Source organism: Podarcis liolepis, assembly GCF_965112155.1.
Source record: "Podarcis liolepis genome assembly, chromosome: 9".
NCBI lineage: Eukaryota > Metazoa > Chordata > Lepidosauria > Squamata > Lacertidae > Podarcis > Podarcis liolepis.
Window position 1 is genome coordinate 12,332,810 of NC_139564.1, and position 24,805 is coordinate 12,357,614.

The 24,805-nt window shown below is 43.1% G+C and overlaps 1 protein-coding gene and 1 long non-coding RNA gene across 2 annotated transcripts in view; one reads left to right on the forward strand and one right to left on the reverse strand.

Moving 5' to 3' along the window:
* The window catches only part of LOC310686055, a 448,979-nt gene that overhangs the window by 314,828 nt on the left and 109,346 nt on the right, over nt 1-24,805 (forward strand). The window lies entirely within an intron of this gene.
* ANTXR2 (ANTXR cell adhesion molecule 2) overlaps nt 1-24,805 on the reverse strand; it is a 149,534-nt gene that overhangs the window by 85,613 nt on the left and 39,116 nt on the right. Inside the window, exons 8-10 of the mRNA XM_083458840.1 lie at nt 21,477-21,534; nt 18,768-18,857; nt 14,338-14,407 (exon numbers count right to left, since the gene is read on the reverse strand). Coding sequence (XP_083314966.1) covers nt 14,338-14,407; nt 18,768-18,857; nt 21,477-21,534 — 218 coding nt within the window. The remainder of the gene's footprint in view (nt 1-14,337; nt 14,408-18,767; nt 18,858-21,476; nt 21,535-24,805) is intronic.

Genomic DNA, 24,805 nt, shown 5'->3' on the forward strand with positions numbered 1-24,805 from the left:
CTTCTCCCGGATGCCAGTTTCTGAAAGATGCTGCTGTCAGACTGGATCTCTTTCCTCCTCTCAACCTTCAGCTGCCAAAATGCCTGACAAATATCTCAGGGAACAGACTCGTTGAGCACATCAAGTATCAGCTCCAGTTTTTGATATGCAGCAGCAAAGATTAAGGGACACCGGATTGACAGGGAAGTTCTAGGAGCTATGGAGTCAAGTCATACAGATCATCTTCACAGAGAAGTGTTTCAAGGCCTAAGAAAAACCATGTCACCTTTGCAAACGTCATGTTTGAGAGCTGCAAGCAACCCTTTCATTTGTTTTGATCTCTTTGAAATGTATCTGCGGCATGTTTTGTGCGATTTAAATAAGCACCTCGGATCAAGATATTGTTAGCAGGCTTGTGGAAGTGCAAGCTTTGAATGGCCCAGCTTGGGGGGGGGGGGGGACTGCGGTAGATTATATGTTCCAAGTTTACCCAAAGTGGAAGGGACTGCAAAAAAATATGAAATGTGGCTTCCACTTCAAGAAACTGACCCAGATGAACAACAGATCTACAATTTCAGCTTCTGTCCGTTTCTCAGCAATGCAATCATGAGTTCAGTTCACCGAATTTATGCAGCCATTTGCTTCTTTTTGGGGGGTGGCGAAGTCACCACAAAAAATGTGTACACATTTTCATGACATTTTTCCAATACACGCAATTTTGTATACAATTTTGCATCGCAATTTATGCATCCATTTGATACTTTTTTTAGGGGGAAGGGGAAGCCGCCACAAAAAAATGTGCACGCATTTTCATGACGTTTCTGCAACATGCGCAATTTTGTATACAATTCTATATTGCAAACTTTGGAAAAGGGCGAGGAGTGTGCTTCGGTTCATGAAATGCAAATCAGGTAGGCTCGCTTTAAAATGCAAATCATTTCTCACCCATCCTTACCCAGGCGCCAGATTGCTTAGGTTCAGCAAGGTGACTTCATCACATGCTTTCAAACAGTTCCCTGGGACAAGGCCAGTTATGGAGGAAAGGGATGCTCAAAACAGACCCACCTGGTTGTTTCTCAACTGTCCCAGGGCTGACAAGGCAGTTTCTGGAACCAAACTGTGGCGAAGCCAGTTTTGGGGTTTAGCTCGAGGGCCGATGACTGTAAATAAACATTAATGGCCAGCGCAATTCTCTCTTTTCTTTGTGTTTGGATTGGGTGATTTTAAAAATTGAAGGAGAGGAAGATGGCTCGCTACCACATGTCTACTCATCTTTGGTTAGAGAAGGTCTTCCCCTTCTCTTGAATTACAACTGACATTTCAATCCACTGTAACCTATTTGCAAAGTATTCATTTGCTCCTTTCTTTATGAGCATCCAATAAAAGATTGCCATTTTATGATCCATTAAAAAAAGATGGGGGGGGGGGAAATTAAATAAAAACCATGAAAGACATTTGCTGGAAGCAATAAATAATTTACTTCCAATTTCCACGCACTGAAGATTAAACTGGCAACTGCTCAAAAAGTTATTAAAATGATGGTAAGTAAAGAGGTTTTTGGAATTGAGGTACCAGAGTTATTTTATTTTTTTAAAAAAAGAAGTCAATAAAGGACTGCAACACATTTTCAGGACTTGGGGCATTCGAGATTTTGAAAATAAAAATTTGTGCAAACTACCAGAATTCCACTGCAGGGTGGGTGTTTCTTAAATGACCTTGCTAAAAAATGGGAACGTAAGGAATGAAAGGTATGGTTTTCCCAGTAGTGATGTATGGAAGTGAGAGCTGGACCTTAAAAAAGGCTGATCGCCGAAGAACTGATGCTTTTGAATTATGGTGCTGGAGGAGACTCTTGAGAGTCCCATGGACTGCAAGAAGATCAAACCTACCCATTCTGAAGGAAATCAGCCCTGAGTGCTCACTAGAAGGAGGTGAGAAGAAAAAGGTTATCTACCCCAGGCCTGGGGAATAGACTATGTATGACATTCAAACTTACAGCAGCATCTTCCCCATTACTTCATCAGAGCATGATGGCAAAAAGCACAAGGCTGAACTGAAAGAATTGTGGGAATCCCCCCCCCCCCCGCAAACACAGATGTGTGGGGCATCTTTACTGTATCATTCACTGTATGATGAAGATTCATCTCTTTACCCTGGCCTTTGACACTTGAGATGATGATGAGAAGAAGAAGAAGAAGAAGAAGAAGAAGAAGAAGAAGAAGAAGAAGAAGAAGCAGCCGTCTATCTCACTGGGTTGCCCCAGCCACTCTGGGCAGCTTCCTACAAAATATTAAAAACACAATAAAATATCAACCATTAAAAACTTCCCTGAACAGGGCTGCCTTCAGATGTCTTCTAAAATTTGTGTCATTCTTTATCTCCTTGACGTCTAATGGGAGGGCATTCCACAGGGCAGGCGCCACCACAGAGAAGGCCTTCTGCCTGGTTCCCTGTAACTTCACATCTCACAGTGAGGGAACCACCAGAAGGCCCTCAGAGCTGGATCTCAGTGTCCGGGCTCAACGATGGACATGTGTATTCTCAGGACCTGCCCTATTCTTATGATTTTGTTTTGTTTTGTTTTGAACTGTTTCTAATCTTGAGTTTTTAAATTGCTGCAATCCAACCCCTGGGGCCTTATTGCGATGGGCATGTAAGAAATCAAAACAATACTAATAACAACAATTCCACAAATCTGTGGGCTGAGTTCTGTATTAATTATGCTTTGTGTAGGAGATGGGTGGATGCCATTTAACTGTGTGTTATTATCTTCTGAAAGTAATTCTCTTTTCTTTTCAAGTAACTCGGGAGTTCTATTAGCTCTCTCTCTCTTTATATCAGCTTTTTTTTAAAAAAAAACACACAACAAAATAATATAAAAGCTTGCTGGAAGAAGCAGGCCAATGTTTTTGCAAGCACGCTTAGCTATACCATATGCCTGCTTAAATCATTTCTATCAAACAAGTTGTAGGGTTCATTTCAGTCCCGCTTTCCTTTCCTTCGCAATACGCTTACTGGTATTTATCCAATTTGTGCTGTTCCTCTTGCCAAATTGCAGGTTTGAGATCTCAACTAGGCGGAAGGACAGCTGCGCTATTGTTGACCATCTCACCAAAATGGAAAAGAGGGGGGAAAGAGCTTGCAGGCACAGCCCAGCTCACCAGAAGAAGTCAGTGACAGCTGCCTCTGTTGGTCATTACACTCTACGGAACAACCAGGGCTCTGAGAACTTCGAAAGGAAAAAAGGAGATATTTTTGGCCTTTGAGGGCAGAGGGAGTTGCATGAATTTGAGCTTTGTTGTAAAAAGAAAAAAGTGCAAACGAAGACTTAAATAAACTGTCCAGCCACATTTCCCATCTCACATTGCTCTATCTCAGTGTTTCCCAACCGGTGTTCCGTTGCCTGGTGTGCTGTGGGAGGGAGGCCTGGTGTGCTGTGGGAGGGAGGCGGGCGAGTCGGGCGGCGAGAGGCGGGGCAGCGGCGGCGAGGAGAGGCCGCCCAGCGTGGGGCTCTCGCCGTCTGCCTGCCTGGCTGCCTGCGTGGCGCTGACGTCACGGGGCTGTAACATGCCCCACATAGGCACACGCGGGGCGGCGAGCGAGCGAGCTCCCACATCCCATCGCCGCTCGCTTCGGCCGGCCTACTGGGCTGTCGCAGGCGGAAGGCCTGCGCATGCGTGAGGTTTTCGCGCCTTCGGGATTGCCTTCACGCCTTCCTCCTCCCGGGTCCTTGAGAGCGCGGGAAGCAGCAGCGCGAGACCGGCGTTGAGCCTGGTAGGTATTGCGCTTGCCAAGGCAGTCATTTGGGAAATGAAAACTTGCAAAGCAAGCAACCAGTTCAATCTGAAGTACGTGTATGCTTAATATCCTGTATCTGAAACCTGTTCTGCCCCCTCCCCCACACTTGGTGCCATTTTCATCTACACATGCAGCAGAGTAAGTTGACCCAGAATAGTACCAATTCAGATGGCAGATGGGAGAATGACAGTGCTGAATGCTTTCCCATGTAGAACAGTCCCTGCAAATAAAAATCTAGCATATTTGGAAGAGGGATGCTAGCCTAACCATTACCTTCTATGCTGTTACTATTTTATTTTTTATTTTTTACATAAGTAAAAAGTGACCTTTCCCCATCTGGCATGGTGGTGTGCCTCGAGATTTTTTTCATGAAACAAGTGTGCCTTTGCCCAAAAAAGGTTGGGAAACACTGCTCTATCTCCAGCCTTCGGGACAGAACATCCAAAGGAGAAACATAACTCTCTGATATAGAGCAGGCGATAAGCCCTTTGCCAGTTTTCTGTCGTGAGATTTGTTGTTCTTCTTCTCTCCTTCGGCCCCCCGCCTCCCAAACCACCAACTTGCTCCCATTAACAGCAATTTCCCAGCTGTTCCAAGCTGGGCAGCCATACATCAACCGAAGAAACAAGTCTTAAGAGAAGATGCCACCGCTTTCAAAAGAGGGATGTTTCCAGGCTCGTCCCAGCACCAACAGATAAAGAAACATCTGGGTGGGACTAGCTGAAATGCCCTTTGTTTGAGAGAAGGAATCAATCTCCCGAGCTAATGGGCACTTGGCGATCTTTCCCACATGTGTGGTCTGCTCTATATTCCTCCCTCCGTCCAAGTGCCTTTTCAAACCCGGGAGGGGGGAAAGCAGAGATCTCCGGAGTTATTTCAAAGAATGCCATTGTTGCGACAGCAAGCGAGGAGAGACTGCGTTAGATGGAGCAGACTAATGAGGATGGGGGCACATGTCCGCAGATAACAGCTCAGAGACTATACAGCTGGCTTTGAGGGCTCGTCCACCAGCGCACTGTTAATTATTTAAAGGAGAGGGCAGAGGGAACGATCGTCACATCTGTCACCCGCATCCAGGCAGGACTGCCACTGTTCGCGGGACCAGATGTGTTTATTTGGGACATACACTAACTAGCTCCTTAATGGTTCCGAATCCTTAGCCAAAAGTTAATTAGGCAAACACGCCGAACATTCGTCACCTTGCATGGCAGCCCTTTTTCCTGCCTGCCTTTTTTTGTGGGGTGGATAACAAAACAAAACTTTGATCAGTTCTCACGCACAATTTCTCATACCAACTGGAAAACACCAAACTGGGGGAACTGAAGTCACCCGGCTGCAGTGCATTTATCTATCAGAGACAGATAGCGACATAAACAAATAAAATAACAATTTGGGGGGGTGCGCACCCCACTGATCTGATTATGTTGCCCCAGCCACTCTGGGCAGCTTCCAACATAATATACAGAAACATAACAACAACAACAACAACAACCACAATATCATACATTAAAAACATCCCAATACAGGACTGCCTTTAGAGGTCTACAGAAGGTTGTATAATGATAAGAGAAATAGAGAGATAGGAGAAATTGGGCTGCCAATAACTCAAGTTCTGGTCTTTTAACTCAACAGGATCATTAGCTATCACAAGTTCCAGAGGGGTAGGAACATTATTATTATTATTATTATTATTATTATTATTATTATTATTATTATTATTATTATTATTATTTGCCCCTTGAAGCAAAAACAGAGGGTTCTATTGCACCCCGAAAACCAGAAAAATTGTTAATAGGCTATAGCTAATTTCAACAGACATGCTGGCAGGAGCATAGAGATGCAGAATTTTTAAAGAAGAAAAATACAGCAGCTATTATTTTAAACAAACAGGGTTAGGGGAGAATTTTGCTTCCATTTTTCATTTCAAGGCAAGCTTTGCTAACACTTTTCAAAACAATACAGAAACTGAAACACGGCTATCCTTTGAAATACGCACTTCTCCAAAGTTTGCAGAACAGTTCTCCTGCCATGTAACGTGTACAAAAATACCAATATTAGGGCAAAACATCCATAACGATGTAGATACTGGTGAAACTGGCATGCATATTATGAGGGGAACCTGCATGGGAAACATGTATATCAGGCAAGATTACATACTTTAGGAGAAAGTCACACTAAAATGCTAATGAATTTTCATGAGGATATAAAAAAAAGAATTCTTCAGCTGATGTGGAAAATTGGAAGATTGGAAAAAATGAGGAAGTGGAATTGGAAGATTTCTCCATCCTGAGCCCAAACCAGAAAAAAGAGGAGTGTGAGGGTCTTTTAAATTCTTTTTTTAAATATTCTGGGGAGTACTGAAGTTTCAGAGAAGTTATTCAGGGGCTACGATTCAGGGAATGGTACGATCGAGGGGGTCAGGGAAATAGGTGCACACACCTCACTGCATGATGCTTAAAGATGCGCTCCTTGCATTGTTTGTGATATCTGAATGCAAACTTCTCAAGAGTCAGTTCTGCCTGAATAATAATCGCTGGCTGCCGATCCGGCTACCGAGACTCATCCAGCCTCTTGTAACGTATTAACCCCTGAAGATCTGGGGACTGGGTTATCTGAAAGACAGCCTGCCCAGTACAGGCATGTAAGATCACTCAGGGCATATGGGGAGATTATATTTGTGGCACTGCAGTCCACAAAATGCCACAGGGTGCTGACCCAAAAATTGGCATTTTCTGCCCTTGCACTGTGGAAATTTCCTCCCTCTGCAAATATATGAAGCATAATCTATTCGTTGCTTCAGGTGTCTTTTTTGCCCAAGCTGCCCCTGAGAGATTTGCTGTTTCTAGATTTCTGCTTACGTGCTCCTGTTTTTAGAATGCCGCCTTACTCTCTCTTTTAATGTTTTTATGTTGTTTTTGTACATCGCTTATGGAATTTTTTTATTTTTTTAAAAAGATATTATATGGTCTAGAAATGCTTGGGGGGGGGGATAAATGGAACCACACTAGTAAGTATTTCTGCAGCATCTTAAATACAAATAGATTTAGTGGACCACAGCCCACTTTGCCACAAACGACTCTAGTCCACAAAAGCTTCTGCCAGACTAAACAGGTTCGGCTTCATGGTGTCACAATACTCTTTGTTGCTTTTGCCGAAGGAGACGAACAGCACAATCTGAACACAAATCCCTTGGGTGAGAGTTGAGACATAATAAAAACCGGGGAGCCGAGGACAACAAGGGCAAACTGTATCATAGGGGTAGTAGAAAGAGAGGAAGAAGGAAAGATGGAAATTGTAGAATTGTAGAGTTGGAAGGGACCTAAGGGTCATCTAGTCCAACCCCCTGCCAGCGCAGGAATCTCAACACAGTCGTCCCCCATCCAATTTGAAACTATACCAGACCCTGCTTAGCTTTGGAAGGACAGTAGTAGTTTAATCGCTACACCACTATACACAGAATGAAAGGGTTTAAGGTCAGTGAGAAAGAGGAGGATTGGTCTGAGAAGATATTGAATTATTTGGGTAGGTTTGAACACTTTGGGGCAATTAAAACGTTAAAAGTTAAATAAACCTTGTGGATGGAGGAGTGTTAACGTATATAAAACTGTACATATGGTTGATTTGAATATGTTATTATTGATTATGTATACCCAATGTATCAGCCGTCTGGGGGGTTTCACTGTTTGTGTTTTGGTTGTTGGTAAAAAATAAAAAAATTAAACATTTTTTTTTTAAAAATCGTTGCACCACTGAGACCAGTCCTATACATACTTGATCAGTCCCATTGAACTTGATCAGACATGCTTCCAAGTAAATTGTGTACAGCGCTGCAGCGATGCACAATAGCCAAACCTTTTATGAGGGGGGTGGCTTCACCTGACCTCACATGAGGATAGATTTTTGTCTTCAAATGATATCACATTCCCCCAAGCACGTCTCAACTGTGTCTGTTTTGTGCGTCCAACAGACCCCCGTCGCTCCCATCTGAGGCCAGATGCTGCTGTTGCCCTGATAAAAAAAAGCTAAGATTTCAAAATCTTTTTTGCTGTAGCAAAAGCACAGATCCCACTTCAGTCTCCAAATTGCCTCATGAAAAGGAATGTGTGTGTTGTTACAGAGTCACCATAATGAAAAAAACAACTCACAGATTGGGGAAACAGAGACCTCTGAGGCCACTAAGCAGAATTTAGTGCTTTGGGGTTTTCCACTTTTGTTTTGTTCCATAAAATACTGGATTGTGCAATGTGATACGGGCTGCAAGCCATGTCTCACCTTAAGTAAACCTAGGGGGGGGGCCAAGACCCTTGCAGACTACAGGGGCAATCATGTGGCAAATAGAAAGAACGAACTGAGCAGAGGGTGTTAAAATTTTGTTATGACATTTGGGTCCCACCCACCCACCAAGGGACTCAGGACAGGAAAAAATTAGCTTTCCACACTTTACCAACCTTATGTAGAGTGAGAGAGAAAGGACATGTCCATTGGCCAACCAAGCTTTTGAGACAGAGCAAGGATTTGAACCCAGGTTCCTGCAAACATCCTAAGATATCCACTGCACCAAAAGCTAACAGAACACTTATAACATTTTATCGTAAGCATGTTATTTTTGAACTGCAGCCGGCATCTCTGTTTTAGGCATCTCAGTAGCAGTCACAACACCAAGCACCTTATTATAGATTCAATCATACACACCAGTGGTTCTCATAGGGTGTGGTGGGAGAGGATTACAAGCATGGTGTAAAGGACAATCAAAGAAACACTTAAACATTTCGGTGTAATATAGTATAGCATATTTTTAAAAAATATATTATTTGCAGAATATGGATAAGTATCTTTTCAAAACGAGAGCAAGAGCATCAAGCAGAGGCTTGACAACCATATGTCAGGAGTGCTCTGATGGGGTTTCCTGCTTGGCAGGGGGTTGGACTCGATGGCCCTTGTGGTCTCTTTCAACTCTATGATTCTATGATTCTATGATGCTGTTATAAATCAAGCACTGTCAGGGGTTGTTTCTTTGTTTTCCAACGTATTTCTTATCAATAAAAAAAAAAAATCAAAATTTTTATTCTGAAAGTGTGGCCCAGAGTCTAAGAACCACTGACAAAAAGGTAAAGGTAAAGGACTCCTGGACGGTTATGTCCAGTCAAAGGCGACAATGGGGTTGCGGCACTCATCTCGCTTTCAGGCCGAGGGCGCTGGCATTTGTCCACACACAGTTTTCCAGGTCATGTGGCCAGCAGGACTAAATCACTTCTGGCACAAAGGAACATGGTGACGGAAACCAGAGCGCATGAAAACGCCGTTTACCTTCCCGCCGTAGTGGTACCTATTTATCTACTTGCACTGGCGTGCTTTTGAACTGCTAGGTTGGCAGGAGCAGGGACACAGCAATGGGAGCTCACTCCGCCATAGGGATTCGAACCGCTGACCTTCCGATCGGCAAGCCCAAGAGGCTCAGTGATTTAGACCACAGAGCCATCCGCATCCCTAGTACCACTGTTATACACCAAGAGCAAATGCATTCTTCAGATGTCTATCCTTACTTAGCCAAAACACCTCCATCCATGAACGAGCCAAAGGGAGTCGCACAATTTGGGAGAACTTCCCCCCAGCCTGCCAGGTATTCCAGCTCCAGGTACAACCTCCTGCTAAGCTGGAGGACATGGGAAATACAGAAGATACCGATTTCTGGGGGGGAAACAAGGAGGTTCCCTTTATTACTCCAGCCAGAGGATAAACATGGATTATCAATTTACCAAGCAGTTCATGCAGGGAAGTCTTTACTATTTGCAAGCACCAGTGGTCTGCAGCTACAACGTCAGCCTCCTAGCAGTGGTATCACTGATGCTTAACAGTATAGAGAAGGGCAAGGTGGCACTTCAAAATGCTGCAAGCTTTCCTCATACGGAAATTGCTCCATCCCCTTGATCGTCTTGGTTGCTCTTCCCTGAACCTTTTCCAACTCTACAATATCATTTTTGAGGTGACCAGAACTGAACAAACTATTGCCAAATGTGGTCACGCCATAGATTTGTATGACGGCATTATTATGTCAAACAATTTAAGCCCTGTGTTGCAAACAATAGTCAGTAATAACCAAGGCAACACAATGACCAAATTCAATGATGCAATATCAGTATACATTCTTTATATAATATGAAATATATGAAATCACATAAACAGAAACTTATGAATCTCTGAAAGTCACTGAAAGTCTTATAAGTCTTCTTTCAGAGGCTTGCATAGTCTTCAAAGACTTTCAGAGACTTATAAGATTTACGTTTATTTGGTTTTATGTTTTCAAGAGAATCCATTAAGAGCGCATATTTTGTGACTTTCAGAGATTCATAAGTTTTCTGTTTATGTGATTTCATATATTTCATATTATATAAAGAGTGTATATTGATATGGTATCATTGTATTTGGTCATCGTGTTGCCATGGATGTTACTGGCATTATTATGTCAGCAGTTTTATTTTCAGTTCCTTTCCTAGTGAATGCTTACTTTTAAACACGGAACAAGGCACAAACCACTTTACCTCCCTGAGCTTCAATGCCTAAAGGTAACTCCCACCCATCCCCAGCCACAGTCACTTCCAGCCAGACTGGAAAGGGAAGCGAGACATTTTAAACCACATGAACTACACCTGCTAAAATCTCAGAAAGTGGATGTATAAGATTTTCTATAGTTTGGCAGCAGAGCATTTTTGTGTCCTCCACAGTTCCCTCCAGTATAACCAGCACAACCAGAAGAAAGCAGATTATGAAAATAAAAGAAATTAAGTGTTTATCTCATTTTATACAGGTTGCAGAATGTTCATTTTAACTCAAAATGTGCACGGTCAGGCTTCCCAATTTACTGTCCTGCTTGCCTCAAATTTGGGACACCAAAATCCAACCCCATGGGATTTGCTGATGGCACAGCAGGCTGCATTCCTTTGCTATTGGGTGCAAAGCCCTGGATGACATTTTATCAATCTGGAACACACGGTGTTGTCAACAGAAATACGAGATTGGGGCTGGAGTCCAAGCTAAGCCACTGTCCTGCCAGCCATACCAATTTATTTTAGGTTTTTTGGCCTCTTTCCTTGTCGGCCTGCCTTGAGTTTAATAGGAGTAGATGTGCCTATCTGCCTCCACCGTATATTTAGGGAATTCCTGGAGGTTGTAAAAACTGGCAGGGGGGGGTAATGCAACTTAATCTACACTGCTTCCCGTGGGGATTGTGTTGTGTGTGTTTTTCAGGCAGGGAGGTGGGAGCGTAGCATTTTGCAGATTGCTTGCTGCTAAGTTAGCAACCAAAGTTCGCTCCCCTCCAGGGGAATAACTGGGAGCTCTCCAACAACAGTACAAGCTGTGCCAATGGAAAGTCAGAAGTTCAAATATGTACATTTGCTTTCAGAGCTGTCGGCTGACTAACTCGCCGCACGCTGCCTAGGCCAAACTCCTTCAGAATTCTTTAAAACAGCAAAAAAAACTGAAGTCCATTGCACACATACCAGGATGAAAAATAGCAAGTCAACACCATTATGTAACATCTACACCTGACCGTAACAGGCTAGTCTAGAGGCAGTGTTTTATAAAGACGACCCCAAAAAGAACCTCTCCTGGCTACCAAGTACTTTGCCTGCATTGCCACTGCAATTTGGTGCTTTGCTGACTGCAGAAACACTTTACCGCCCGGCAGTCACATCCCAGAACAATAAAAATACAACATGTTCTGATAATTTGCACCAAGGTTTAAAAGTCACACGGCAGTAAAAAAAATCCAGCACATTTAACGTTCATTTGGCAGGTTGCGCTGTGGTGATCATCTCAGAGCCCCACGTGATACATCTGTTGCTGGGCTCCTGAATCGCTTTCAGATGGCAATTGAGAAGATGGAGCGATGCTCTAACGCTCCTCCCATGCAACTAAACATAAAGACGAGTTTACCACACTAAACCTCCCTCCACCCAGCTCTCTGACATGCTAGTTTTGAATGTGTGGAGGAAAGCTTATGTGGGGAAGCATTCAAACCTTTGTTCCTTCACAAGCAGAATGATGTGATACCATCCAAACAGAGACACACGGGAAGCTCCCTTGCATTGTGTCAGTGGAATAAACAAATGTCCCAGTTTCTGATTGCTAACAATTAGTCACCTAAAAGAAGGATGTTCACAACTAATACAAATTATGTTTCATGGAAGTAATGTTTATTCTGTTTCAACCCTGGGGATTGTGAGAGACTGTAATTCGAGTGAAATATCCCATTTGCATCTTTGGATAGTAAAGTATTTGTATGTTATTCATTTATATGGAAAAAGTCCAGGATAGATAACATTAAGTTAAGTTTACAGTGGAAAACCATTATCAGCAAAGCAGCTGATCGGGCAAAGTATTTTCTATTGGTGAGCAATGAAGTTTGTTGTTAAAATTCTTCCCAAAGACTCTAAATTATTTGGGCATAATTAAAAAGACTGATTCAAAATAGATTGCAAGCAGTTTTCCATCTTCTTTTATATGTAATACTGCGCTTATTTTCCTATTTGCATTGTTCATTCATTTGTACATTTATTCTTTGAATACAATATAGAGCACTTTTATATTTTGGGGCCTTATTCTTGCCTATGCAGTTATACTGAGTCCATCTGACTAAGTACCAGGTACAATGATTGACAGTGTCTCTCCAATATTTTGGGCCGGGTTCTGTCCTAGCCTCACCTGGAGATGGCAGGATTTGAACCTGGGACCTCCTGTGACTGTGTGGAACCCAGTTCAGCTACTGATTGATTGATTGTGTGACTGTGGAAATGGATAAAAGCCCCCCATCCAAACAATGACTATCATCAGTGCAGGTAAGAAAAAATAATAATTTTAATTTTTATCATCTGCGATACTGTCTTATTTCTTTTATAGTACAGTACATTGATTATTGCTTTCATTTTATGGATCAATGGTCTCGTTAGATAGTAAAATTCATGTTAAATTGCTGTTTATAGGGTTGTTCTTAAAAGTTTGGAATGGATTAATCTGTTTTGCATTACTTTCTATGGGAAAGCACGCTTTGGTTTTGGAACGCTTTGGTTTTGGAACAGATTTCCAGAACGGATTAAGTTTGAGAACCAAGGTACCATTGTAGTTCTCTTCTTTCCGAAGGGATAATCCACATAGAAAAACAGTGGAGTAGAGGGATGCTCTGCTGCCTTGCAGAATATCTTCAGAAAAAGAAAACGCTAAGAGGCAAACCCATAGTTACATGCTACACGGACCATCTTAATGGACTCTTTATTTTGTGCCTCCAGTGGACAGATGGCAGTGAAGTTCTTCTCCTGCTACAAAGCAAGTTCCTGGTTGCATGCTCCCATTGCTATATTATGTTCTGCTTTCTGACTAGCTTGGGTAGCACTGAGGAAAAGCTTCCCTAAGTATGTAAGCAATTAAACCTAAACAAATGTGATCTCGGAAGCCCAAGGCATATCTGAATATGGAAAGAAGAATTAGCTTTAAAGGCTACATCCAGGATCTTCAGGCAAGGCCAATGACACTTAGAATAAGACCTGGACAATGTTTCAGCCATAATGCTCTGAAGATTCTGCTGCGGATGTTAAATTAGTGCCTTGTTTTATCATCGCACGTTGAGTGCTGCTACACATCTTGACGCGCAATTTTAATAATAGCTTGTAAGTGTCAGTGGTAATGTAAGCCATTTAACCATGAGACCAAAGATCGTCCGGAAGAAAGCATATTACATGCCCTATTTTATTTTATTTTTTAAAGGGAGCTAGCATGCACACAACTTTTGACAAGCCAGACCTTTTCAGAGTTAAATGAACTGGCTGTGGGTTCATTTTTACAGTCTTCTCCAAATCTGTTTGGTCGCAAGCTATCTAAAACTCATTTCAGATCTGGTGAATCTCCCTAGTGAATTAGCGCACAGGAAGGGGTCAGTGAAAGAGGGAGGGGGGAACCAGCTTTTGTAAAACACAGTTCTTTTCTAAAACACAGATCAAAGCTACAGCCAAGTCTATGTCTCCCAAACTTTAGAGACTTTAGAGGATGAATTACTCATCCTCAGAGATGCCCTTTCCATATTCCTATAATCTACGTTTCCTGAATGAACAGTGAATCATGCAGAGTCACTCTAACACTAACACACACACACACACACACACACACACACACACCACCACCAGCAAACTGGGAGTGACTGAATGGTCCAATTACATTTGTTTCAGAAATTAAAGAAAAATTGCCTGCCCTCAGTGGGACCTGATATAAGAGAGGCATGGCCACAACCGTCACTCATACAGAGACAACAGTGGAATTTGCTGCCAAGGAGTGTGGTGGAGTCTCCTTCTTTGGAGGTCTTTAGGCAGAGGCTTGACAACCATATGTCAGGAGTGCTCTGATGGTGTTTCCTGCTTGGCAGGGGGTTGGACTCGATGGCCCTTGTGGTCTCTTCCAACTCTATGATTCTATGAACATGAGCAACCTCCTTGACATATAGGTGCTTTGGGCTCTCTGGAGCTTCTCTCTATTAAATGAATTACTCATGGCACACAAGCGTGAACTACTTACTGGCCAGTTTCGTTGAGAATAGGTGCTGGGCAGAGGATATAGTCAGTTCCCACCTCTATGGGCTTTTCATCTGTGAGGAGAAAACAAAAACAATAACCTTATGTGTGTCACATAACCTTAATTTCACAGGATAAAAAGCTGAGGTCCAACAATAATCAAAGATCCACAGGTTCCCCTGCTCTAAGCTAAACTTAGAAGCAGTATGCAGAGATATCTGTTCAAGAATCATGGAATCAAATACAGTAATACTTCTGGTTACGTATTTAATTCGTTCTAGAGGGCCGTTCTTAACCTGAAACTGTTCTTAACCTGAAGCACCACTTTAGCTAATGGGGCCTCCCGCTGCCACCGCACGATTTCTGTTCTCATCCTGAAGCAAAGTTCTTAACCCGAGGTACTATTTCTGGGTTAGCGGAGTCTGTAACCTGAAGCGTATGTAATCCAAGATACCACTGTATTCACACATCCCCTGCAATGCAGGAATCACTGCTAAAGAATCATGGCAGATGACCTTCCAACCTCTGCTTATAAACCTCCAGTGAACCCACCACCTCCCTTCCACTGTCCAACAGCTCTTCTGTCAGAAAGTTCTTCCTAATGATTAATTAAAATCTCCTTCCATGTACAGTGGCACCTCGGGTTACAGATGCTTCACGTTACAGATGCTTCAGGTTACAGACTCCGCTAACCCAGTAATAGCACCTCAGGTTAAGAACTTTGCTTCAGGATGAGAACAGAAATCGAGTGGTGGCGGCAGGGTGGCGGCAGGAGGCCCCAATAGCTAAAGTGGTACCTCAGGTTAAGAACAGTTTCAGGTTAAGAACAGACCTCCAGAATGAATTAAGTTCTTAGCCCGAGGTACCACTGTAATTTGAATCCATTGGTTTGGGTCCTACCCTCCAGAGCAGCAGAAAACAAACTTGCTCTGTCTTCCATGTGGCAGCCCTTCAGATATTTGAAGATGGCTATTCTGTCACCTCTCCATCTTCTATTCTCCAGGCCAGACATACCCAGCTCCCTCAACCCATCTTCATAAGGCTTGGTTGAAGATGTCTCAAGTCAGTCTAACACGGGACCATTTAGAAGCCATTTAAATCCAGGTGGGACCCACCCAGCTGATCTCCCTTTGCCGCCCATCCTGGGCTGGGAGGAAGGAGATACAAATTCCTGATAACCCAGCTCTCTACCCACTGGCCCACAAGATATCACAGACATCTTAATTACGAAGTCAAAAAAATTCAGCCATTTCCCTGCTTTATGGAACCTTGCAGCTGATGCCTTATGTGGCTTAGAACCCCAATACTTTAGGGACCACCTCTCCATGCATGAACCTATCCAGACCCTATATTCAGCATTTAAGACCCTTCTTTGTGTGCCTCCTCCATTTGCAGAACACATCTTCAGTGGCTCCTTGATTGAGGAAGGCTTTCCCCAAAAAGATGCACCCGGCACCATCACTGTCAGCTTCTAGGTGCTAGGCAAAGACGTTCCTGTTCACTCAAGTATTTGGCTCTCATTTGGAGTCCTATGCTATGATAATGTCCCGGCCTGTTTTGGTTTTCAACATTTAAGTAGGGCTTGGGTACCATTTGTCCTTTTGGTGTGTGTGGCAGAATGTCCACTTTTAGTCTATAACGTTTTTCAGTCTTTTTGATGTATTTTTAATGTATTTTTGTGCTATTCATGATATTTTTTTTACATCTCTTTGAGACATTTTATGTAGTAAGTTACTAATAAAGGCAACAAATATTCCTTTATTATTATTATTATTATTACTATTACTACTTTACGAATGTGTTAGAAGGGGCTCATGAAACATTTCTTCTTGTGAACAGAACATTTTGCACTAGCAGCTAATTCCAGATCGGATACTAGCACAAACAGAGTGGGTTAACATATGTCCATATGCTTTTGTCTTAAATGGCCTCATATCAGAGAGTACTGAGGGAGAGAAGGTTGGTCTTCTTCTGTTCTCTTTGGCAAGGTTCCTTTACACCATTTGGCAATTCTCCCCCCCCCCAAAAAAATGAGAAGGCGTGGAAAACCCGGCCAAATTTTAAACACAGACATGCACACAAATCTACAACCTGCAGCAGACTGAGCAAACATTTAACCTCTCAAACGTTTAGCCAGAGTGGTGCATGCTCTGGTTATCTCCCGCTTGGACTACTGCAATGCGCTCTATGTGGGGCTACCTTTGAAGGTGACCTGGAAACTACAACTAATCCAGAATGCGACAGCTAGACTGGTGACTGGGAGTGGCCGCCGAGACCATATAACACCGGTCTTGAAAGACCTGCATTGGCTCCCAGTACATTTCCAAGCACAATTCAAAGTGTTGGTGCTGACCTTTAAAGCCCTAAATGGCCTCGGTCCAGTATACCTGAAGGAGCGTCTCCACCTCCATCGTTCTACCCGGACACTGAGGTCCAGCACCGAGGGCCTTCTGGCGGTTCCCTCACTGCGAGAAGCCAAGTTACAGGGAACCAGGCAGAGGGCCTTCTCGGTAGTGGCGCCCTCCCTGTGGAACGCCCTCCCACCAGATGTCAAAGAGAACAACAACTACCAGACTTTTAGAAGACATCTGAAGGCAGCCCTGTTTAGGGAAGCTTTTAATGTTTGATGTATCACAGTATTTTAATATTCTTTTGGAAGCCGCCCAGAGTGGCTGGGGAAACCCAGCCAGATGGGCGGGGTATAAATAATAAATTATTATTATTATTATTATTATTATTACTCTCAGACCAAAGTATGTCCGCCTGGCAAAATTATTTGTCGTCCTTCAACGATGTGCAATTTACTGTGCTTTAGACACAGATCTCGCAAAATGTGATAAGACAACTCTTGTGGGGATATGAGGCACAAAAACAGGGTGGAATAAGGTGCCACTTAGGTTTGGCCAAGCTTAGGGGTATTGGAACACTGCAGATGGTGACAGCAGTCACAAAATTAAAAGACGCCTGCTTCTTGGGAGAAAAGCAATGACAAACCTAGACAGCATCTTAAAAAGCAGAGACATCACCTTGCCAACAAAGGTCCGTATAGTTAAAGCTATGGTTTTCCCAGTAGTGATATATGGAAGTGAGAGCTGGACCATAAAGAAGGCTGATCGCCAAAGAATTGATGCTTTTGAATTATGGTGCTGGAGGAGATTCTTGAGAGTCCCATGGACTGCAAGAAGATCAAACCTCTCCATTCTGAAGGAAATCAGCCCTGAGTGCTCACTGGAAGGACAGATCCTGAAGCTGAGGCTCCAGTACTTTGGCTACCTCATGAGAAGGGAAGACTCCCTGGAAAAGACCCTGATGTTGGGAAAGATTGAGGGCACAAGGAGAAGGGGACGAAGGACGAGATGGTTGGACAGTGTTCTCGAAGCTACCAGCATGAGTTTGACTAAACTGTGGGAGGCAGTGGAAGACAGGAGTGCCTGGCGTGCTCTGGTCCATGGGGTCACAAAGAGTCGGTCACGACTAAATGACTAAACAACAACAACAAGACACAGATCTCACAAAATGTGATAAGACAACCCTCGTGGGGATATAAGGTGCAAGAGCAGGGTGGAATAAGGTGCCACTTAGGTTTGGCCAAGCTTAGGGGTATTGGAAACTGTCTTATAGTTGATCAGTCCAATTACCCATCAAGACCAGTATTGCCTGAGTGTCAGCGTCTGCTTGATGTTTTTATGGCTGGGATTGAACCCAGGACATTCTGAAGGCAAAGCACATGCCCTACTGCTAAGCTACAACTCTAGCCTTCTGAGCATGCACATATACCCTGAGTTTGCTGTTCACAATTGGCGAAAAACGTGGGGAGAAACCAGTTCAGTGAATAATAAAACAGCCAATCGGAAGCCGCGGAAGCCCATTGGACGTTTGGGTTCCAAAGAACGTTTGCAAATCGGAAGACTCACTTCCGGGTTTGCTGCGTTCGGGAGCCAAAACATTCAACTCGTAAGGCGTTAGGGATCCAAGGTACGACTGTACTTTAAATGCATGGTGTGGATACGACCCATATCAAAACTATGCACTACATGAAAACACATATAGCTAGGAGACAAACTAAATGAGATGTTTATCATAAGATTTACTCTGACATGCTTTATTTAATAATAATAATAAAAATAGGTAACTCGGGGTTGGGGGTAGAGGAAGACAGGATAAACATCTTGCTGCGCTTTGCCTTCAGCCTCAAATATTTCTTTAAGTGAAAACCAGCTTTGCAAGAGCAAAAACTTGCTAGAAAATTCGGAGCAATGAAATGTGAGTGGTGGGAGAGTTAGAGCTTCACAGCTTTATCTCTGTTCCAAATTTTCCCCCACCAGTTTCAAAACGCATTACTGCTGGCTTACACCAGCTTCCCTGAGAACTGGGGGGCAGACACAAGAGTTTCAATTTGTGTAACACTGTTTTGCACTTTTCGGGGGTACTTACCGATTTTCATGCCATAGACCTCGTAGGAGCAGAAGACGTTGTTCACATTCCTTCCCAACATGAATCCTCGCAGAACGACCTGGAACTCCTCTGAAAGCAGGGACACCAGAGAGACAATTAAAAGATTGGGGAAAACTGTGGGAAGAGGGATTAAAATTGACAGCATGCAATGCTCTGAAAGAAAATGTGATGAAAATTATGTACAGGTGGTATATTACACCCGTGAAATTAGCCAAAATGTATAAAACAAGTAATAAACATTGGAAATGTAAAGAAAAAGAAGGATCTTTTTATCACATGTGGTGGGAATGTAAGAAAGTGGAAAGCTTCTGGGAAATGATATATGATGAGATGAAAAAAATGTTGAAATATACATTTATTAAAAAAAACAGAAGCATTTTTACTTGGCATTGTAGGGGAGGATATTAACAGACAGGATAGCAAATTGTTTTTCTATGCAACAACGGCAGCAAGAGTATTATTAGTACAGAAATGGAAACAAGAAGAATTACCGAAGAAAGAAAAATGGCAGACGAAATTAATGGACTATGCAGAATTAGATAAGATGACAGGAAGGATTCGAAACCTGCGGGACCAGATTTTCTCAGAGGACTGGAGTAAATATTTGAACTATCTGATAAGCAATTGTAATAAACAGATTACGCTAGTAGGATTGCAAGAAGTTTTGTAAGGAGGATTATGTGAAATATTGCAGGGAAGATTAAGAAGAGAATTATTAGTTAAGGATTCTTAAAAGTAATAAGGAAATTAATGAAATGTAGATTAAGTGATAAAGACTGAAAAATCTTCAGATATGGTTGATGGAAGTCCAAAACACACACACACACACACACACACACACATGTATATATATATATATTCATATGCAGGTTTTGGTGTCTTCGGGTGTCTTCCCGTGTAAGAGTTGGGGTGTCTAGGCGACGTTTCGACGAGGTCTCACTCGTCATCTTCAGGCTGGTGCTTTCGGCTTCTTGTTACTGGAACAGAGCTCTGTTCCAGTAACAAGAAGCCGAAAGCACCAGCCTGAAGATGACGAGTGAGACCTCGTCGAAACGTCGCCTAGACACCCCAACTCTTACACGGGAAGACACCCGAAGACACCAAAACCTGCATTCCTGTACCCGTGAAAATCTACGAAAGCAAATATATTCATATGTATATATGAAAGCAGGGACACCAGAGAGACGGACATGAGCTTTCCATCTCTAAAACTGAATGTGTTAATTCCCTTGGCAGGAAAGGTTTCATTAGGAGCTTGCACATTTGATGGCAGATCTAAGCATTCATGTTTTATGTCCATGACAACACGGCCAAGAGACAGGGATAATGGCAGGCATAGGAGCCAACTCCAGGGGACCATGAGTGCTTGGACACCCAAAATAATGTAATTGTGGGGGCCGGGCACCCACAACGTAAATGAGCAAAGTCAGCCGGCGGCAGCGGTGCTGCCTCTGAGTCAGAAGTTCAGCTCTGCCCTCTGCAGCCAGCGAGTGTGGCACCCATTTCCAGGGGTGGGGGTGGGGACTCAGATGCGGAGGCAATGTCTCTCTGCCTCTAATTCCGAGCCCCTACCCACAGAAAAGGGAGCCTTGTTGGCTGTGAAGAGGAGGGGGAAGAGAAGCCACTGCCGCCGCCACAACACAGATGTGGGGTGTCACAGGCACATGCCTGCGCATAGTGTGTGTGATGCCAGTGGAAACTGTTGGTAACCGCCTTCAATTTTAACCTGAAGATTGCCACTTGTCCAGTTTTAATTTTAATTTGTTTGAATTAATTGTGGGGTGTATCTCAATTTATCAATGGCTTGTTTTCATGCATTGTCTTACTTGTATGATGTTAACTGCTCTGAGCCTGGCTTTGGCCAGGGAGGGTGGGATATAAAGAAAAAAATTGTTATTATTATTATTTTAAATTTATATATATTAAATTTTATTGAATATTACAAGAATAGTAATAAAAAAGAAAAATCTAAACAAATTCCATACATATCAATATAAACACAGTTATCTACATATTTACCAAATAAAGACTTCAGAAGAAGAAGAAAAAGGAAAAAAGAAAAGAAAAGAAAGAAAAAAGAAATACTTTCCATAAGCAATAATACCAAATTTGTATTTCACACATTACGATATAAAAATCTAATGTGGGAACAGGACTTAGGCTATACAATTGACTTGGAAGATTGGTGGAATATTATTATTATTATTATTATACATGTGCTACATACAGGCATGTGTGTGTGATGTCGCACGTCAGCCTTATGGTGGAAGACACCCAAAGTCCTGACTGTGAGATGGCTTCCCTGATGGCAGGTGTAGTCCATTAACATCTGGGGGACCCAGATGTTAATGGACTACACCTGCCATCAGGTTCACCATGTAGCCTAATTCTGGCCTTGTCTATCTCACAGAGTAGCTGGGGGAAATGATTTGGGATGACATCAAGTTAACCTCCTTACAAGTCTACACACTACACACACACACACACCCCGAGGTGCTTTTGGAAGGAAACCGGGACAAATTTAAATCTGCAATGCCATCACTGGCAAACTGGAGAAGGAAGGGAAGCACCTTTAATTCGCATCTTCCTACTCAAGCATATGGCGCGCCGAGTTACACATTTTGCCCAAGGAAGAAACAGCAGGATCGTCAATATTTGCACACTGTTTTCTGGCCGTAGCAAACTCACCTCCCACGCAAACGCTTGATGGCTGCAGATCTATATCTGGGCACGACTGCTTCAATATCTGTTTGGGAAAGTGAGAGAGCCTTATAAGATTTGTCAAAGCAAAATGGAGCAACTGTAACTAACTTTGCCTAGACAAGAGCTTTATAGTCATCCGATCCAAACGTCAAGGCAGATTTCAGATGTGCCTATGCCTTGAATGGACTCCTCTTGTTCATTTCCCACGACGCAGAATGGAGGGAATGCCCAAACTGCATCACTTTCAGAGCAAGGGGACGCGGGTGGCGCTGTGGGTTAAACCACAGAGCCTAGGATTTGCCAGTCAGAAGGTAAGTGGTTCGAATCCCTGTGACGGGGTGAGCTCCCGTTGCTCGGTCCCTGCTCCTGCCAACCTAGCAGTTTGAAAGCATGTCAAAGTGCAAGTAGATAAATAGGTACCGCTCCAGCGGAAAGGTAAACGCTGTTTCCGTGTGCTGCTCTGGTTTCGCCAGAAGCGGCTCAGTCATGCTGGCCACATGACCCTGAAGCTGTACGCCGGCTCCCTCGGCCAATAAAGCGAGATGAGCACCGCAACCCCAGAGTTGACCACGACTGGACCTAACGGTCAGGGGTCCCTTTACCTTTAATTCCCACTGGAAATCCGTTGAGAGAGTTTAGGATGGGGCAGAGACGGACTCTGCAGCACACCCACCCCACAGGCCCTCAGTGGGAAAATCTATGGGTGTAAATCTCATCATCTGGGGCCCTTCTTTGTGTGTGGTCTAGAGGCCTTTTCTGTGTTGGCTCCCTGTTTGAGGAACGCTCTCCTAAGGGAGTCTCACCTAGTGCCTTCTCTACATATCTTTAGGCTCCAGGCAAAAATGCTTCTCTGTAACCAGGCCTTGTTGATTAAACTCCACGCATACATTAAGCAAAATAGAAACATTGCCACCCGACCCCCACCCCCACTCACCATTCCTCCCTCCACCTCTTTCCCCCTTTTCTTCCTAATGTAACACTAATGCAGGCACAGGCAAACTCCACCCCTCCAGATGTTTTGGACTACAATTCCCATCATCCCTGACCACTGGTCCTGTTAGCTAGGGATGATGGGAATTGTAGTCTCAAACATCTGGAGGGCCAGAGTTTGCCTATGCCTGCACTAACGTCTCAACAAATGAAACTGATCTACAGAAAATGTAACTTGAAAAAAGAGACATTGCACATACTTTTGTAAGCCAAGAAATCTTTAATACATTTAAAAAAAAAATAATCTATGGCTTTCCCAATGTGTTTGTGGGCTAGAGGGTTATTCGTTTGTTTTTGTTTTATTATGCATTTCACGTCCTCATTTTGTATTGTTCTGTTGCAAACTGCCCTGTGATCTTCAAGCCAGAATCAGACACAGAATTCCCACGAGCAAAGTTACAGAATATAAGCACTTTAAACTTTTACTTCACTCTGCTTGCCAGTAATTCCTGTTGCGGCAATAGGAAGCTGGGTGCATATCAAAATTACACCATCTCTCTAGGTTTCTGCATTTCAATTTCCTATGTAAACGCTTAACAGACACATGCAACAGTGCAAAATATATCAAGCTGCTGAGGTTTTCCTGTTTTGTTTTGTTTTAATGTACTCACAATGGTCTTAGTCTGAGTATAGGCTATTCTCAGCCCCTTTTCACTATCCAGTAAATGACAATGTCCGAGAGATAACATGATCCCATCAAAATAAAATTGTGCTTCTGTCAGGATCAAGGAGCAAAGGATGGAATTGAGCTCCATGCGTTTTTAAAACCCACTCCAGTATATGCAGTATATGCAGAATATACATTCTGCTTATTAGAATGGCTAACTATATCCTCCTGCTTCTAAAACAGGCTGTAGTTCTATGGAATGTCCACAAATATCTCAACAGCTCAGGGAACAAAACTCTCAGCAACAAAATGTCAACGCAATGCTTCTTCTGTGAGAAAGGATTGTGGCAAGCTGACAGAGGACGAAAATCTCACACAGGCCCTATGCAAGTAGGAATCATGTGGGGCAGGGATTGGAAAACGAGTTGTGGGGAAGATAGGAGCCACGGGGGGCAGGATATTCTGTAGGGGGGGTAGTTGGAAGAAAGGGGCAGATTAAGCAATGTGAACCTCCTCTGCCTATCTGAGTTGCCGAGTGGAAAGTGTGTTTCAGAACAACAGACGTTACATTTATTGTATGCACAATGTGGATACCCACTAAATTTTCATCCCCAACACTTGCCAGATAGCAACAAAAATGCGCAAGCAATGTTAAAATAAAATAAGGTGCCAGAAGCCATGATAAAACAATTGCTGGATGAGACCACCACCGGACAGCAACATCCTCTTACATCGAATTGTGACTCTAAGCACGGTTGTTAACTTCCTTGACAGAACAACGTAGAGAGAGCAAAATAACTGATGTCATCTTTTTTTATTTCCTGTGTTTTGCACCAAATATAGGATCTGCTTTGTCTTTGCAGAGAGCTGACCACCACCACCCCTTTCCAAGTGTTTCTGGACTGCCAACGATAAATGATACCCAATAAAAGCCTTTTTTATCTTATTTTTTTAAAAAAGCTAAAGGACAAAACTGAATGGAGCTTTGAAATCAAGAACCAGCATGGAGGACATCCTGGATGCAAACCTTGAATATCCGAGTTCAAATTCCCCACTCAACCTCTGATTTATAACATTTCATTATGGCCTTAAAACCCATTTCCCCCCTCCAGCTTTGCAAAACTTATAGCAGGCTGCACTCGGAAAACTGTTGGGTTACTTCAGGAACCTTGGACAGCAAGCGAAGTTCACAAGCCAATTATAGCTTAGCACCTCTAGAAGAAGGCCTAGCAACTATGGCAACCAGATTTGTTTGACAAGGTTTTATCTCACTCAAACATATCCGTTCTTGCAATTTTCAAGTACCGTTCTTCTCCCACGCCACCAAAGATTGAAACCACATCCTTTTGTCTGTCATTTTTACATTGGCAACAGGATTTGCATTGTTAGTTCCAGTTAGCCAGAGAGCACCTCTTCGAATTGAATTGAATTGAATTGAAATTGAAATACTTTCTTGTCACTTATACAACTTGAATACAGTGAGATTACATGAGCACCCCCCACTCAGCTCTCTTAGTCTTAATTCCCCTCGTTTACTGACGCACACCCACCAAACCCGAAAGTCAGTTGCCCTATTGTTATCTTTTCATTCAGCAGCCTAACAGCCCATGGATAGAAGCTGTTCTTTACCCTGTTGGTGCAACTAATCATGCTTCTATATCTTCTGCCTGAGGGCAGGAGATCAAGAAAGTGCCGGCCAGGGTGTGAATCATCCCTG